General features: G+C 37.8%; 1 protein-coding gene across 1 annotated transcript; it reads left to right on the forward strand.

Annotated features, from left to right (window-relative positions):
- Window positions 1-2,548: 2,548 nt before the first annotated feature.
- Window positions 2,549-17,575, forward strand: LOC137065052 (NACHT, LRR and PYD domains-containing protein 3-like). Its single transcript, XM_067436617.1, has 9 exons — window positions 2,549-2,763; window positions 4,516-4,616; window positions 8,278-9,968; window positions 10,085-10,106; window positions 10,193-10,261; window positions 10,878-12,450; window positions 13,320-13,451; window positions 14,054-14,227; window positions 17,398-17,575. Exons 2-9 carry the CDS (start codon window positions 4,517-4,519, stop codon window positions 17,573-17,575), a joined length of 3,939 nt encoding a protein of 1,312 aa, XP_067292718.1. The 5' UTR covers window positions 2,549-2,763; window position 4,516.
- Window positions 17,576-18,234: the final 659 nt, after the last annotated feature.

Below are 18,234 nucleotides of genomic sequence, written 5' to 3' on the forward strand. Positions count from 1 at the left end.
TTACAGTGTTTAAAAAGCTCAGTTCAGTGCTGTTGCTATAATTGTAAAAGACAGAAATAACACAATAAGTAAATATCGGTTCTATATCGGGTTATCGGCGCATAAACATGCAAATAATCGGTATCGGTATCGGTTATAAAAAATCAATATCGGTCGATCACTAATTTTGACTAGTCAAAACCACATTTATGATAGGCTATCTGTAATGATATCCATCTTTAATGGACGTGTCACACATACACAAAGGTAATCAGAGATAGTCAGTCACTGTTATAATGTAAGATACATGAATTGGACGAATAGTTGAATTTGCTGTTGTGTGATTGTAAGATTTACTCAGCTCCTGCCTAATGCTTAGTGCTAACTGCTAACATCAGTAAAGCAGTCTGAGTTTGTTGGCCTATTTCGCTTTTTTCGGTGTTTTCTCAGCCGCAACAAAGTGTGCGTTAAAATCAGTGGCGGCTACTGGTCTGTCAGAGAGGGGAAGCTCATTTTCAGCCAATTGTCTTATTTATTTAAAAGTAAATTCTGCCCTATATTCCTTTTCAAGAAAATGGTCTGTTACCCTGTGAATGAATGAACGATCTAAAAAAAATATTAAACTCTGTAAAACTGAAACAAGGAATGTGGTGTATAATTGTGTGAAATGTATGATGAAAATAAGCAATTTCGCCAAGCAAATATCAAAGAAAGAGGTTGCAGCAGTTTTTATTTCGACTGAACTTGAGAAATCCGCGATGGGACTGAGCGCGAATAGCTTCAGTGATTCCTTATAGTACAGAATCGCTGTCAGTCAAAAGGAGATGCAGACCCTCCAATCAACACGCAGAAGCTCGGAGCCCGGGCCAGCCCACTCCCCATTCACTCCCAGAGACGCTGAGCGTCCGTGGGCGGGACATAATCGCAGCGTTTATCCAATGACCGTCTAGTTTCGAAGCGCTGAAAAAAACCGTTCAAAGCAGCCCCATTGAAGTCAACGGACGCTGGGCTTCAATAGGGAAATGCACTGACGCTGCGGGAATGTATGAGAAGGAAATCGAGTCAGCCGACCTGCTATATGTAACTGATTCTGAACTAACTCGTCTTTGAGATGAACGTTTTCTAACGCATTTTTAGTCAATACAATGTTAATATAATTGTACATATTTCACCATTAATTTTGTGACATTATAAGGGAAGCCGAGCTTCCCTTGCAGTCTTAAAGAAATCGCCACTGGTTAAAATGGACTTGATCCCATTATAGTAGAGGTACTGCTCTAATGAAATACATATTTTAAACAAGTTTTACTGTATATTTCTATTTTTTGAACAGTTTACACGATGAGCATTTGCAGCCGTTTCTCTGCCGATTTTCAGAAAAGTATAATAAACTATTTTGAAAGGTAAATGACATAAATATCTGTGAAAATTTATGTACAAATATAATTTTACATAAAATATAATGTCATCATTCTTTAATTATTGTACGTCATCCTTAATGTATGCATTTATACATGAATTAAATAAAACAAACAAGTTTTTGGTAGCACAGTATATATATATAAATTTTTGAATATATTAAATTATTAGATTATTTTTATTTATTTGTATTATTATTTTTTTATTCTCTTTACAACTGTTTTAATTATTCTTGTTTTTATTTTTAATTCTTTCATATGTTATTCTTATTTCTTTTGCATATGTTATCACCATTTTAATTCATTTCTATGTAAAGTACTTTAAATTGTCATTGGGTATGAAATCTGCTATATAAATAAACTCGCCTTGCCTATATTATTTTGTATTATTTTGAAAATAAAAGAGTGAAGAACAGAGTTATACTGAAAAATGAAAATAAACGTGTGATGGACAAGACTAATGCTTCAGAATCAAGGCAAACCCAGTAAATAAAGGTGAAGGGTGATTTAAAAAAGATTAATCAATGTTATATTGCGTTGTGTATGGATTGTGCTTTCTGTCTTGATGCAGGTTTACCCGTGTTATAAAGGTAATAACCCACAAGGTGGGAGTATTGTATTGTAGCAAAAGATCCGTCAATCTACATTGAAATCCTTCTTAGTTACAAAACTAAATGCAGATATCTCCAAAGAAAGATCTCCTTAGTCAAAAATCACAAATGTAATTGCAGATATCTTTAAATGAGATTTGACTAGTAATAATTTACTGTCTGATATCTTTCTGATAAATGTATTTTGGATATCTTTAAAAAATTAAGAAATAAAGATATATTTAATTTTATTATGACTAGACAAACACTAATTAAAGATATCTCCAATTATAATTTGTAATAGTAATAATTCAGCTATAGATATTTAATTATCACTAGTAAAATTGTTTCTTGAAATTTCTCTAATTAGAATTATGCCTAGTACAAAATCAATTGTAGATCTTATAATTTCTACTAGTCAAAAGTCAATTGAACGATATATCTAGTCAAAATTGCAGAATATATATCTGTAATTGTAAATTTGACTAGTCAAACTAAATGATGACTACAGCCCGCTGTGTTTAATGCTAATGCGGCTTGCCATAATCACAGAGGCGGGGACAGAAAACTCACGGAAACGCATCATTTTTTCACTGTAGTCTAGAATAAACTGAATGCTTTAACATCAAGCGTTGGGAAATACTTTAGATGTGACTTTACAGATGGTAATGCGATTTGTTAATATGCTGATTTAAGCAATCTCCTTTGCCTAACGATTCATCATATCGTTCAAAAGAAAGACTACCCAGCTCTCCTTTAGCTGAAGAGGACGACATGTAAGAGAACAGATGTTCATATAAAATATTTCATTTCACAGAGATTTACATCCAAGATTCATCAAAGGAAATTAATCTGTCAATGATTATGAATGATCCCGATTTATGTTATGTTGGGTGTTAATAGTGATAGACTAGCTCTGCACACAGTTCAGGGCTGTATTTCTGTCTCTACAGCAGGGGCGTAGCACCACATTTTGGGCCCTGGGTACAAACCATCTTGCTGGGCCCCCGTACCAAATACCAATGGGGTATTGCATTTTTACATTTTTATTGCATTTTGTTGCAACTATAGAATCAAAGGGTAGGCTACACTAACCGCTAAATTAGACATAAGTCTTTGAATGAGCCTACTTTTTAAAATAAGTAATTTTCAATCATTAAGATGTGTATTAAACTGAGAACAATCCTGTACTTAATGTAAGAGCGTGTGCGAGCTAATTTGCATAACAATGCGGTAAAATATGCGCTAACGACCTGTGTTTTCGTGGGTGTTAGATTTTGACAATGGAGGGAAATATAGAGTGTTTTCATGTAAACTTCTGACTTTGGGGAGAGCTGCAGCAGAAGAGGAGGCGCCTGGAGTGGCAGTGTGTTGAGCTCCAGCTCCGCCTCCGACTGCTCCTCACTCCCTGTTAACTATATTGTTTGCTCGCTATGTAGGGTGTGGCACTAAAGTATTGGTATATTATTCAAATAAAGTACGAACATAAATGTATGTTATTCTACCTGGAGTAGATATTTATGTTAAAACAATGTCAATGCTCGATGATGCATTTGGTGGAAATGCATTTAAGGAAAGACACGACTCTTCCCCTGTCTTCCTAGTTCATCTCACGGCTAACTCCAGCTCCTGTCTCAGTAACTGATTGACCGAGACATATGAAGCTTTTTGTTACTTTAAATTGGTGTAATTTTAAACCTGGCATGAACCACTTTAATTAAACTATGTATATATATATATATATATATATATATATATATATATATATATATATATATATATATATATATATATATATATATATATATATATATATATATATTGTTGTGAGCTGTAATTGCATGTATAATTTCTGTATATATTTTTGCATGAATTTTAAAAAAAGCACCTCACCCGTGGGTCGTACCATTTGCATTGATTCGAGAGGGGTGGTGGCCCTGCACAGCATGAAAATTACTTTTTTTAATACCAAATCAGTGCCTAACAACAAGTTTAATTTTGCACAGGAACATTTTTATTTGTACATAAATGCTATAGCCTACAAATATTAGTGCATGTATATGTATTTATAGAAAACTGATTCCTAAGCCCCCCCCCCCTGCCTCGGGCCCTGGGTACTTGGTACCCTTTACCCCCCCAGTCCGACACCCCTGTTTCTAGGATTTTAATTTTAGGGGGCTTATAAACTATAGTCTATATATAGTTATAGACTATACTCCCCAGTGAGGGTAGCCTATGGAAAATAAAAATCACACTTTAGGGCCCAAATTGTGCTATTAACTTAGTTTAGTAACATAGGATATTGGCTTTTAATTATTACATATAAAGCTGATATTAATACCATATTGCATGGCCATATTGTAGCCTATATGCATTAATCGTACCCAATAACGCTGAGCTTTGACTGATATAGTCTAGTTTTTCCATTTTTGTCAGTGAAGAAAGTAAACATATGGTTTACATATTAACATACTGTTATTGAAACTGTTATTGTGTGTGTGTGTGTGTGTGTGTGTGTGTGTGTGTAGTATGGCTTCAGTGGGAGTGAATGTGATTGAAACAGCGGCTCTAGGGAGACCCTTCCAGCTGGGGATGCTGTACGACTGCAGGAAAGATGCTCTCATACCAGGTACACACACACACACACACACACACACACACACACACACACACACACACACACACACACACACACACACACACACACACACACAGCCCCTAAACCTACCCATCACAGGAAACATTCTGCATTTTTACTTTCTCAAAAAAACATAATTTAGTATGTTTTTAAGGCCATTTGAATTATGAGGACATTTGATATGTCCTCATAAACCACATTTATAGTGTAATACCAGTGTAATACCCATGTAGTTATACAAATTTGTGTCCTCATAAACCACATAAACAGGCTCACACACACACACACACACACACACACACACACACACACACACACACACACAATGAATGAATATCCATATATCAGTACACCCTAATAGGGTTTTCTCCACATCATTTATTTCTTTGAGTTAAGACCAAATATTTAGACTTGGATCTTAAGTCCGGACACCCCAGGTGAATAGGATAAAAAATGCAAATGTAAACAATAAGGTGTGGATATCACCATACTTCACCAGTTGACTGATTACATTAAAGGGTCATTAAGCATTTTCTGTTATTAATTACTCACCCTCATGTCGTTCCAAACCCGTTAGACTTTCATTTCGACTTCAGAACACAAATGGAGATCTTTTTAATGAAATCTGAGAGCTTTCTGTCCCTCCATTGACACTAACTACTTTACCAAGCTCAAAAGGGCAGTAAAGACATCATTAAAGTAATCTATGTGACTATGGCTGAGCAGGGTGGGATGGTTAGGATTTGGTTGCATTAAGTTTTGTTAGAGCCCGTTCACACCACAAGTCTTAATGCTCAATTCAGATTTTTTGCTCGGATCTAATTTTTTGTTTGGCTGTTCACATTACCTTTTAAAATGTGGCCTAAATCTGATTCCAGTGTGAACTGTTTGAGGTTTCAAACTAACCCGCATGTGCAAAAGAATAATATCAATATCATCAGACGCAGCGCGCTGCTGCACTAAAGTTCAGGAGGTTATAGAGGAAGTAAGCATTTTCGCTTTTATTTAAACATGTTTGTGTAATGGAAGCAATAACAGTAATGAGCAGGAGCTAAAGAGGAGAAGAACGAAAAGAAAGAGAGCAAAATTGGTTATTTTGGCCTTTTGTCACCTTCCTTTGGCACTGAAGCCACGTTCTTCTGTGTCCACGTTCTTCCATTTTGTGTGCTTTCAAAAACGGAGCGGTTACAGTAGGATCCTTCTAGTTTAGCTTGAATTGAAGTATCTCCCCATATACTAATTAGGTCTAACACCTCCCTCTCCCTCCATTGACTCGCTCCATCGCTGTTCTCCATATTTAGTCAAGTTTTAATGTTACGGTCTGTGTCTGTTGTGTCTAGGGCTAACTCGCTGGTGCATAATTGTGACAAATGTTGACATAGATTGATGTAAAATACGCATCATATCCGCATCAAATCCGCTTTGGTTGTTTACATTGCGGCCGCATTGGAAAAAATCAGATCTGGGTCAGATTCAGGACCACATATGTATGTGGTCTAAATCTGATTTGAAAAAATCAGATCTGGGCTAGATTTGAGTGTTCACACTACCTCTGAAGAAGTCTGACCAGACTTCATCAGATTTGGGCCACTTTTGCCTGCAGTGTGAACAGGGCCTTAATGATACATTAATGATGATAATAAAATTATTAAATACACGCCTGAGTATTTATCTGAGAAGGTAGATGCTTGTATTAATATCTTATCTGGCTGTTCTTTTCCACTCGAGGTGACATTGCACAACCTCGACTTCTCTCTGAACCCCATCTGGTCTGGATGCCATGGCTCATGCGTCTTTATGCATTTCCACCAATCACTCTGCTCCCCAGAGTCCTGGCCAAGGTCCGTCAACAAGGGTCTTGCTTTTTGCTGATTCCGCCTTGTTGGCCAACCATAGTTTGGTTCTATGACCTAGTACCGCTCCTCGACAGCTTACCCTGGGTGATTTCCAAACAGGAGTGACCTTCTATTTCAGGCACAGGGGACAATATTTCATCTCTGGCCTGAGCTTTATAACCTTCACACTTGGCCCCTGAGGGGTACCATCTGAGGGATGCTGGGCTTCCAGATGACGTCATATAGTCTATTCCAAGTACTAGGGCCCTCTCCACAAGAAGGATATATGCCCTTAAATTGGGTGTCTTTGAAAGGTGGTGTATTACATGCCATGCAGACCCAGTTCACTGCCAGATTGTTCCAGTGCTGAAGTTTATGCAGGAAAAATTATCAGCATTCCCTGCTACTCTCAGGGTATTTTTGACTGCCATATGTCCTCTGATTGATGGGGCTTAAGTTAGGAAGCACCTGCTGATCTGTGGAGCTGAGGCTGAGGCCTCCCATTAGAGAAAAGATCCCTTTGTGGGACTTGGCCAAAGTCCTTGAGTGGCTAGTCGAGACCCCTTTTTGAACAACTAGAGTCAGAACCTGACAAGCTTCTGACTCTAAAGATTAAGGTAAAGTTTTTCTCATGGCCATTCCTTATCAAAAAAGAATTAAAGATTTGCAGGCTCTGTCAATTCGGCATTCTGCTTAGACTCCGGCCTTGGACTGGTCAAAGCTATTTTGCACCCTCACCCTGACTTCTTTCTAAAGTTATAATTTTCGACCATGCATTTGGTGATTCTCAAAGTCTTCTGTCCTTTGCTATTCACTAAAAACTAAAACTTCATCTGTGTCCAGATTATGCTCTCCTGTTTGTGGCATAAGCTACAGCAACTTTTCATTTGCTATGGGGGCCACAACCGGCGGATGGCTACCAACAAGCAAATTATGTCACACTGGGTGAGGGACTGGGTGACTATTGCTCTAGCCTATGAGGCGCACAGTCAAGCTTAACCTGTAGGAGTTAGGGCTAATTCCAATAGGTGGTTTGCACCCTCCAAGGCTTTGGCAAGAGGTACTCCCTTGCAAAAAAGTATGTGATGCGGCAGGATAGCCCTCTCCTCACACATTTATCAGATTTTATCATTTGAATGTTCATGTTATTCCAGTCCTTGAGTTGACATCCCACATTCATGTCTGTGACCTTTCTCATGTTGGTGCGCACACACTATACAACCTTAAGGGGTCCAGACACTTGTGGTGTTGGTTTTCTCATTCCTATAGCGCCAAATCTGCGCAGCATTAAGAGTAGCTTTTGATAGGCAACATTTCGGGTTACTTAACCGTAGCCCTGTTCCCTTAAAAAAAGTGGGAGCAAGATGCTGCGCTGCATTGCCACACTGGGGGCATATTCAGGACTTCTCTTCAGGCAGTCAAGTGTTCTTCAAGTGTTTTGTAAGCACACATTTCACGTCTATTTATAGTCTCTCATGAAGGTGCATTTCAATGACATCATTGTTAGAAAGTGTTTAAAGCTAAATGTGACTGCCACACAGACTTCACAACTGGTCAAACAAAGATGTTTTCCCATAGCGCTAAATCAGTGCAACAGGATTACAGTCAAGTAGCGTGAGACGATTTCTCTTTTTATCACTCTCTAAATCAGAAAATACTGTCTGAACTGACAAAAAAAAAAATCACCATGTTTTTAGGAATAAAATGTTATATAAATCAGTGTGAATGATGTATAAACAAACACCTCAGAAAAAAAAAACTTCAGAATATAGATAGGAATAAAACGGTTAGGTTTAGTGTATGTTTTCCTATTGCAGGAATCACACTGTGGGATCCAGAGAAGCTAAAGCAGAGTCTACAAGTCCATCCCAAAATTAACACAGATTTCAATGTCACAGCTTCAGACTCCATTGAGGACAAATCCAACTTACTGAACGTTGATGGCTCTCTGAAACTGAGTGTTTTAGGTGGATTCGTCAACGTTAGTGGAGCAGCCAAATATCTCAAAGACACCAAGAAGTCTTTCAAACAACAGAGACTGACACTACATTATCATTCAACCAGCAGGTTTGAAGAACTGACCATGAAACACTTAATACCTGCAGATACAGTTCATCATGAGGTGCTTGATAATGACACAGCAACACACGTGGTGACAGCAGTGCTGTATGGAGCAGAAGCCTGCTTTGTGTTTGACAGAGATGTGTCCTCAGATGAGGAAATAAAGACAGTAGAAGGAGAAGCAAAAGTGGCCTTTGAGAAGCTCAAATGCATTTCAGTAGATGCAAGCATCAATCTAAAGATGAATGACACTCAGAAGAACGCAGTTCGGAAATTCACATGCACGTTTTATGGTGACTTTCAGCTACCGTCTAACCCGACCTCTTTTGAAGATGCGATAAAGGTTTTCTCTGATCTTCCAAACCTGCTGGGGGAAAAGAAAGAGCTGGCGGTTCCTCTGAGAGTTTGGCTTTATCCTCTGGACAAACTTCACTCAGGAGCATCAAATCTTCAGAAAGACATCAGCATGGATCTAATCCTAGAAACCGAATCAGCGATTGAGAATTTAAATACAACTGAGATGAAATGCAATGACCTTCTGAAAGATTTACCTGCTTCAACTTTTACTGCACTTCATGATAAAATTCTGCAAATGAAGCAAAACTGCTACATGTACAAACTGAGACTCATGAAGAAACTCAGCTCTCTGCTGCCAAACATTCGTGGAGACGTGATGAAGGAAACTGACCTGAATGATCTTCTACAAGAACATAATGAGTCTCCATTCAGTGGACGAGACCTGGCAGAATGGCTGAAAGAGAGAGAAAGAGAGTCTGACGTCATTAAACTAATCCTCAGACAGCTGAAGGGTGCTGGTGCTCAGATAGGAGTCAACATAGATCTGGTCTTGATGGATCTAGAGGTTGGAAATCTGGTCTGTTACACATTCACATCCTTGAACTGTTCAGACATGCTGCTTCTACAACAAAAGGCCCATCTAAATCCTTCAACAAAAGGAAAAAATGAGAACAGCCTTGATTCAGAGCAGAAGTCTTGGCTCACTCCTGAGATCCACAAGACCACGAGGAACAACTTGAAGATATTTAAGAACTTTATTGATTCAAAAGACCGTAAACCAGCCAAGTTCATTGTGTCCTCAAAGGACATGAAGAACAATCCTGGTTCCTGCATTTTGCTGTATGAAAGTGAATGTGATGAAGCTGTTTGCTTTATTCCTCCATCCAAACCAGCCTGTCCAATTACTGAAGAGGTCAAAGATAATAGTGTGGTTGTGAAGGTTCCTCCATCATGTCCTGCTACAGTGGAGCTCAGAATACTGTATAAACTGAAGCAGGGCATACTCTGGACATCTAAACCTGTGCTGAAGGATGAACTCACAGTTACTCTGACTGATCTGAGAGCAGGAACTGAATATAAGATCAAATGTGCAGCGCTGGGGAAACTCAACTACACCGTAGACAGTGATGTCATCAGCGTCACCACAGAGGTAGGATGATCATTTATCAAATATCATCTGAAGAAAAAAAAAGAGAATCTTTTTGAGAATGAGTAATCGTTAACTTCTTATCTTGATTGTTAATTATCTTCAAATGTTTTCTCTAGGGAAAGGACCATTTTAATATCGGTGAGTCCTTTATTCCTTTTTTGAAACAATTTGTTGAATTGTGGTGGTCTGTGAATAACAACAACAGTTTTATTTGTGTGTTGCAGTCACGGACGTCAAAGAAGAGGGACACTTGCTCCCTTTTACTACCTCCGGACCTCATAAATCTTTTGAGAGTATGTGCCTATTTTTCATAAAAATGTCCTTTTTGGAGTGAGACTACCATTCTATGTGAATAAACTTATGTTACAGACATAAATCCAGTCTAGGAGTTAGTTTACTCTTACCTTGGTAGATTACATTACATTAGTTGATAGATTGGATATCACGTTGCATATACTAGGCCTATGGCACTACGTTGACACATAACCTTAGAACCTTCAAGTCTTGTGCCCTCACATTATGCCAAAAATGCTGTCAGTAAAGCTTAAAGAGAATGTTCACCCTAAAATTAACATTCTGTCATCATTTACTCACCCATGCCAAACCTGTATGACTGACTTTCTACACTGTGACACACAATAAGATATTTCGAAGAGTACCTGGAACTTAATAACATCAAACCACTTTTGAATTCTATTGCATGACCCCCCCCCCCCCCCCATCTTTTTTTATCCAAACCTTTTATCCAAACTCAACTTTCAAACAGAATTGACTTCTAGTTCAGTGCTGAGGGTTTTATGTTCCCTAGTCTCTAGGAGAAAAGTTCTTAATATAGTCTAAATAATGTCACTGATGTAAACATAAATGCAAGCAATTGTGAAGTTGCTGTTTGTGTTTGTGTCTCTTTAGTATCAGATAAATTCAAACTGGGACTGAAGGACGAGTTTCAGTATCTGAATGAAGAAAAATCTCCTGGAGAAAGACGACTACTGAATGATGTCTTCATTGAGCGGCACATAATAAAGGAAACAGATTCTCACATCAGCGACAATACAGAGATCATAAGCAACAACATCTTTGAAAGACAGAATATCAGGACAGTTTTGATGAAGGGTGAAGCTGGCATTGGAAAAACTGTGACACTGCAGAAGTTCATCCTGGACTGGGCTGAAGAGAAGTCAAACCTAGATATTGAATATGTATTGCTGGTCCCTTTCCAGAAGTTAAACATTATCAGAGATATGGTGAAGGAGTGTAGCTTCATGGAGCTTCTCCAGCAATGCTTTAAAAACACTGAACATCTGAAGCCTGACTCTGACAGGATCATGCTGATCTTTGATGGACTACATGAGTTTAAACTCCCTCTGGATTTCACAAACACTAAGAGTATTACTGATCCAAACAAACCAGCCTCAGTCACTGATCTACTGACAAACCTCATCATGGGGAACCTGCTTCCAAACGCTCAGATCTGGATCACCAGCAGACCAGCGGCAGCCAATCAGATTCCTGCACAATATATTGATCGTGTGACAGAGATCCAGGGCTTTAATGATGAACAGAAGGAGGAATATTTCAGAAAGAGCATCAGTGATCCTATTATGGCCAATAAAGTCATCAGTCACATCAGGACATCACCACGCATCAACAGCATGTGTTATTCACCAGATTACTGCAGATTCATCACAGCGATTCCTGAGGAAATTATCAGTACAGGCGGTTCAGATCTCCCTAAGACTCTCACTCAGATGTACAGCAGATTTCTGTTAGCTCAGACCGAACCGAATCGAGAGAGAAAAGAGACCATCAGAGCTCTGGGGAAAATAGCATTTCATCTGTTGGTAAACGGCAGCTCTCTCTTCTGTGATGAACCTGATGGACTCAGTGCTGAACGTGTTAAAGCAAGCTCATCAATCATAAAAGTGATTGATGAACAAAGAAAGTCCTTCTGTTTCATGGATCACAGAACACAGGCGTTTCTGGCAGCTTTATATGTGACTGAGATCATTAATGGAGGAAATGCAGTCCATCTCAGAGATCTCTCCAGCCTAAAACTTGAATATGGAGAGCGGAGCTTGACAGACTACAACTTACTCCAGAAAGTGATGAACATCGCTCTACAGAAACAGATGGATCTCTTCTTCTGCTTCTTACTGGGTTTGACACTGGAGTCCAGTCAGAGAACTTTAAAAGACCTCCTGACACAGAGAAGAAGAAGCTCTTCATCCAGTCTAGCAACAATTCAACACATCAAAACCATGATCACGAATTCCTCTTCAGAAAATGCAGTCGAAAACAGTCTCCTGTTTGACGCTTTGAAAGAGCTGGATGACCGATATCTAATCCAGCAGATTAAAACACATCTGAAATCTGGACTCAGACTCTCTCCTGTTGAGTTTTCCTCTCTGATGATTGTGCTTCTGAACCCAGAAGAGCAGCTGGATCAGATCAAATCAGTGGTCAAAACATTTGGAGAACATGAGTGAGTAAATATATATGAGCGGTGCAATGCATAAAAATAATAACCTTCCTTGTCTGAATGACTGTCTAAATGTTTAAAATTGATTGATTGTATATTGTAGCCCAGCAGAAATATTTTGAATTCAGTTTTTAAACATTTGGTTATATCAGCCATGTAAAGTCTGTCATTTTAGAATGTTTAACACAATGGAGAATATAAGCAGTGGTGGAAATGGCCGATATTCAAGGGGGTGTAAGCCCTCCTTCAGGTCCAAGGGCGGCAGCCAATTGCGCGGGTCTTTCCAGTTGGGCAAAGTAATTTAATTCCAATTAAACTCAATTTTATCACAACCTCAAATTAAGGTTAGAATGCCAATTGATTATTGGTAATTTATATAATAGTTTAGCTACGCATTTGATTATATTATTTGACTCTTTATTTAATTTTACTCTCGTTCATCCGGGTCCCGATGAGTCTCGCATCGGCCGGATAAACAATCTCTTAATCACAAACTCGTCAGTCTTGGTCATTAGACAGAGGCAACTGCCTAAAATTCTAGATGGCCGTTCTCCACTTTGCTAATTCTAGAATATATTATTTAGTTCCCATAGATCTGAACACAGTTGACCATTACCATAGAGCTAAGTTCACTAATTTAGCTTCCTCTAATGGTAACTTTGTATAGTCATGCTGTGGATTCATATGTACACTTAGTTAGACTAATATTACAATAATCAGAGTTTGAGGCTCTCCCTATTTAGACTGGCCTAACAATCCTCTGTTGCACTAAAAAGAAAACTCCATTGTTAGCCTGATCTGAATTCTTGTTAAAAATAAATTTTTATTTTATTATTTTCTAGACATTTAATGTGTTTTCTTCATACTGAAAGGTTGAGATCTCTGAGATCGAACCCATCTCATCTGAGAGAGCTGGACCTGAGTGGGAATATACTTGGAGATTCAGGAGTGAAGCTGCTGTCAGATCTACTAGAAGATCCTCAGTGTAAACTGGAGAAACTGGAGTGAGTGGTATTGTTTTTGGTCATGAATTTTTCACAAGGAATACTTTTGTTTTTTAGATTTTGCTGTGACAAACAACAAAATAGTAAGAAGTGGTAGGATAATGGCTGTGGGTTGAGGTCGTTAAGCAGAAAATAAATATGGATGCATTTGTTTGCATTATATGTTTTTTAATTCCATTGGAACAGATAGCAAGCTGATGGAAACTTGTCTGACAGTGTACTAGAGAGAAAACCACTGCTGTAACTTTCCTTCACCTGGAGTGTAGATATCTGCATATATACATTTACAGTCCACACACCTTAACATTCTAATTAGAAAATTTAGAAAATATGTTTAAAAAAATGAAAAAGTTGCTTCTGTCCACCAATGTTGCATTTAACTAATAAAAAAATGACAAATTATAGCCGTAACAATAAATTATTACTACTGTTTGAAATTGCTGTTTTTAGTTTAGTTTCTTCATAATTCATAGGTCTGAAATTAGCCATTTCATATTTAGTGAACTTATGTCTCTACAATACCTTTCAACAATGTAGGTAATAATTACCTGGTTCTCATTGTATTCTGAATTTACCATATTTTTATTTCTTCACAACCACAGGTTGAGATCTTGTCAAATCAGTGACAAAGGTTATGATGTTCTGAGTTCAGCTCTGAGATCAAACCCGTCTCATCTGAGAGAGCTGGACCTGAGTAAGAATAACATTACATGTTCAGGAGTGAAGCAGCTTTCAGATCTACTGGAACATCCTCAGTGTAAACTGAAGAAATTGGGGTGAGTTATCCGGTGCATATTTGTTGATAAAAAATAACACAATCTATCACTGTTCGATGTATCTTTAGGGGTTCAGGTGTAACCCCTCCTGTTCAAACCACCCGCTCCAAGCAGGACTCGAACCCAAGTCTGCCGGCTTGAGAGTAGCACGCTCAAACAAGAAGGCTAAAGCCTTTATGATTATACTTTTTCGAATTCCTCATAGGACGTTTGTCCGATTCACTCAAAACTTGACATGCATCATCTAGGGTCCCTTATAGAAAAAAAGCTGTTAAAATAATTTTGATTGGTGATTCATGACATTAAAACTTTTGAATTTTACTAATAGGGCTATAACTCCTGAATACAATGAGATATATTGACCAAACTTGTTATGCTAATGTAAGAGCTCATTCTGCTCATTCAAAAAAACTGAGGTGATTCACCACTTTGTGGCATGTATAAAACGAAGTTTTAAATATGCAACCATTAGTACAATTGACTTGAAAATTGGCATGCGGTGTCCTTGTCCAAGTTGTCATGATGATTTATGAGGATATTCATGTATCGTGAAAAACGTGACTGCCATTGGCCAATAAAATTTGAGCATCTATTTGACCAAGTCTAATATTATAACATGATCACATCTAGTCAGTTTTTCACTTCATTTTTACTGAGCTCTCAGTTTTGACGATTGTGCCACATTATGACTAATGTGAAACCTAAAAATGGTATTATACAGAGGCGAATAATAGTTAAAAAAAGGTACTCTTAATTTACTTCAAGCATCTGTATCTATTAAAATGTCTGTGTAAGCAAGCTTATTGTGTATTAATGTTTAAGCCTTTCTATTCTGTGTGTGTGTGTCATGCATATTTTATGGTGTCAGCCCAACATTTCAAGTCGACATAAACCCTAACAGCATAGATGGCATACAGGTCTTAAAACCCTTGAACCCTGTTAATTGCTGCGTGCAATAGTATTTGCAGAGGGTTAATGGCATGCTTTTTATTTTAATATATTCCTTAAAGTTTACTTAAGATTTTAGTAAAGATTTTTGTCATATTCACAAAGCATGATTTTTTTCCTACCCTCCTTCTTACCAAACTTCATCACAAAAGCTTGGTTTTAGTGCTTTATCTTCTTTAGACATGGCAAAGCTGATACACTTTTGATACATTAAATGTCAATTTATTAAGGCATATATCATTTAGTTTAACATTCACATCTTAGTGCTAGTGCTGTGACTGTGTGTCCTGTGAAATCCACTCAAAACTAGCAGTCGTCTGCTTTATGGTTTAACTTCACAGTGAGTGTATGCATAAACTATATTTGTTGTTAGGTAACAATAAGGTTTCATTTATTAACATTAGTGGCAAACATTCAAAATGTGAAGTTTTTATATTTATAAATGTCATAACTTTGTTAATGTAAAAACTAGCATGAACTAACCCTGAGGAGTACATTTGTTACTGTATTTGACAACCTGTGTTAATGTTATTTAATAGAAATGCAGCTGTTCATTGTTTGTTCATGTTAGTTCATAATTCATTACCAAAGTAAACAAAGTTAACAAATACAACTTTTGATTTTAATAATGGATTAGTATATGTTCAGATTAAATGTTAAAATTAATTAACAAAGATTAATAAATTATGTAGAAGTGTTGTTCATTTTTAGTTCAAGTTAAGTAATGAAATAGTGTAAAGTCTTGTCTGTTTTTTAAGTACACGGCTATAATCATTATATATATATAACACACACACACACGCACACACACACACACACACACACACACACACACACACACACACACACACACACACGCACGCACATGTCATGTTTCCATGTTTTATGGGGACTTTCCATAGGCGTAATGGATTTCATACTGTACAAACTGTACATCCTATCCCCTTACACTGCCCCTGCCCCTAAACCTACCCATCACACACACACACACACACACACACACACACACACACACACACACACACACACACACACACACACACACACACACACACACACACACACACACACACAATTATTACAGTTAGAAAGATGCAAGCTTTGTTTCTGAATGCCCACAGTAAACATACTGGGTCTAAACATTTGTTATCTGAAGTCAAAAGTACCATAGACAAACCTTATAATCCCTTTATTGGCGTGTTTGCTAAAGTTACATTTGGCGTTATGGCTCTGTCCTAAATTCCCCGTCCTTTTCATGAGGTCCATGAAAAGCCAAGACAGGAAGAACAGCAGCAGCTTCTGGGGACAACCCTCCCGTGTAATGACTGGGACAGCATTGCAAAATCTTCCCAGAACATGAATATGCAACAATAACAATAGAATGACATTGTTTAACCAAGTCTTTCTGACAAGTCAAACAAGTTTAAGGAAGAAGTGGGTTGCAAAGCAGCGTGCAGCGGAAGCAGCCAAACAGGCAGACTGAAGCTGCGTTTAAGTAATGTGCCCTGATTGAGAGTTGCCAATTGAGTGCATAGGAATTAGATCATCTGATATGGGCAGGGTTGGAATTTGCCAATCAGCTGATAAATGAGCTTGACTACGAGGCCTGCCTGAAGTAATGCAGAATGTTTGATACACTTTTGTTAACTCAGCCAGTTTAATCACAATTAAAGCATCCAAGTTGCATTTGAAAGCTAAATAAAATATCATGAATATATGATTATGTAAACAATATCATTTCTGCAGTAAATGCAGCACAATCGCCATATTGTTAGACATGTTAAACAGACATGACAGACATCACTACCTGCAGCTCTCTGCAGTTTTCAGTTTGCAGGTAAAAACAAAACTAGACAGTCACCAATCAATAATAATCACAAGTGATGGTTTTATTTCATCTGTGTTTGTCTTATTTAACAGCTGTTTATGATTTATCTGCTGATTTTGTTTAAGGACACAAGCAGTTCATTGATCTTTCCATACAGGCATTAGATTTCCTTCATTTGTGTATTGAATAAATGATTTAAGTATGTAAATTAAACAGTTTTTGAAGTTTAATTAAAAATGTTGTTAAATTTCAAAAGAATATTAATTCATAGCACCACCTAGCGTCCAACCAGCACTTATTCCGGACGTAGATACTATATTGGTGTGTAAATTATGATATATTGTCTCTCTGAGTGAGTTTGTCATTGTCTTTTCTCTTTATTCATTGAAAACAGGTTGAGATCTTGTCAAATCACAGACAGAGGTTATGTTGTTCTGAGTTCAGCTCTGAGATCAAACCCGTCTCATCTGAGAGAGCTGGACCTAAGTAAGAATAGCATTAGTGAATTAGGAGTGAAGATGCTTTCAGCTCTACTGGCAGACCCTCAGTTTAAACTGGAGAAACTGGGGTGAGTCTCACTGATTTTATTTTATATATTTGTTTGAATGAAGACCTGTTAGTTATGCTCAACAATTAAATTATTTTCTGTGAAAGTTTTTTGTTGGACAAATGGAAATACACATGAAGATGGAAAAAAAATTTTTTCTTCCCTTCACACTCACAGGTTGAGATCTTGTTATATCAGAAAGGAAGATTGTGCTGATCTGGGTTCAGCTCTGAGATCAAACCCGTCTCTGAGAGAGCTGGACCTGAGTGAGAATAACTATGGATATTCAGGAGTAACGCGGCTGTCAGCTCTACTAAAACATTCTGATTGTAAGCTGGAGAAACTGGGGTGAGTTGAGGATTGACAATTTTAGCACACAGAGGATTAATCACTGGCACATAAGTAATAATAAGGGAAATGTACTGTATTCATTTAGATCTACATTTAGAGTTAATCTTTTCTAATAAACAGATACTTTTTGATTAACTTGTGAGCTATAAATTATATTTAAGTGTGTGAATGAACCTGTTAGCATAAGCAAGCAGTTCTGAGGCCCTGTCCTAAATGGCACACTTCATATGCACTTTCGGTCTTGTGGACTTACAATGGCTGCCGCGTACGTGTGTCCGTTAACTCCACGAGACCATATGGTGTCCCATTTGTAGATTTAGGTCTCAGAAGGGT

The sequence above is a fragment of the Pseudorasbora parva genome, chromosome 25, assembly GCF_024679245.1.
Source record: "Pseudorasbora parva isolate DD20220531a chromosome 25, ASM2467924v1, whole genome shotgun sequence".
NCBI lineage: Eukaryota > Metazoa > Chordata > Actinopteri > Cypriniformes > Gobionidae > Pseudorasbora > Pseudorasbora parva.

Coding starts and splice junctions, on each gene's coding strand:
- LOC137065052 (XM_067436617.1), top strand. CDS start 4,517: ATGGCTTCAGTGGGAGTGAATGTGATTGAAACAGCGGCTCTAGGGAGA. Junction 10,107..10,192: donor AAAGGACCATTTTAATATCG/GTGAGTCCTTTA, acceptor TGTGTGTTGCAG/TCACGGACGTCAAAGAAGAG. Junction 14,228..17,397: donor TGTAAACTGAAGAAATTGGG/GTGAGTTATCCG, acceptor CATTGAAAACAG/GTTGAGATCTTGTCAAATCA.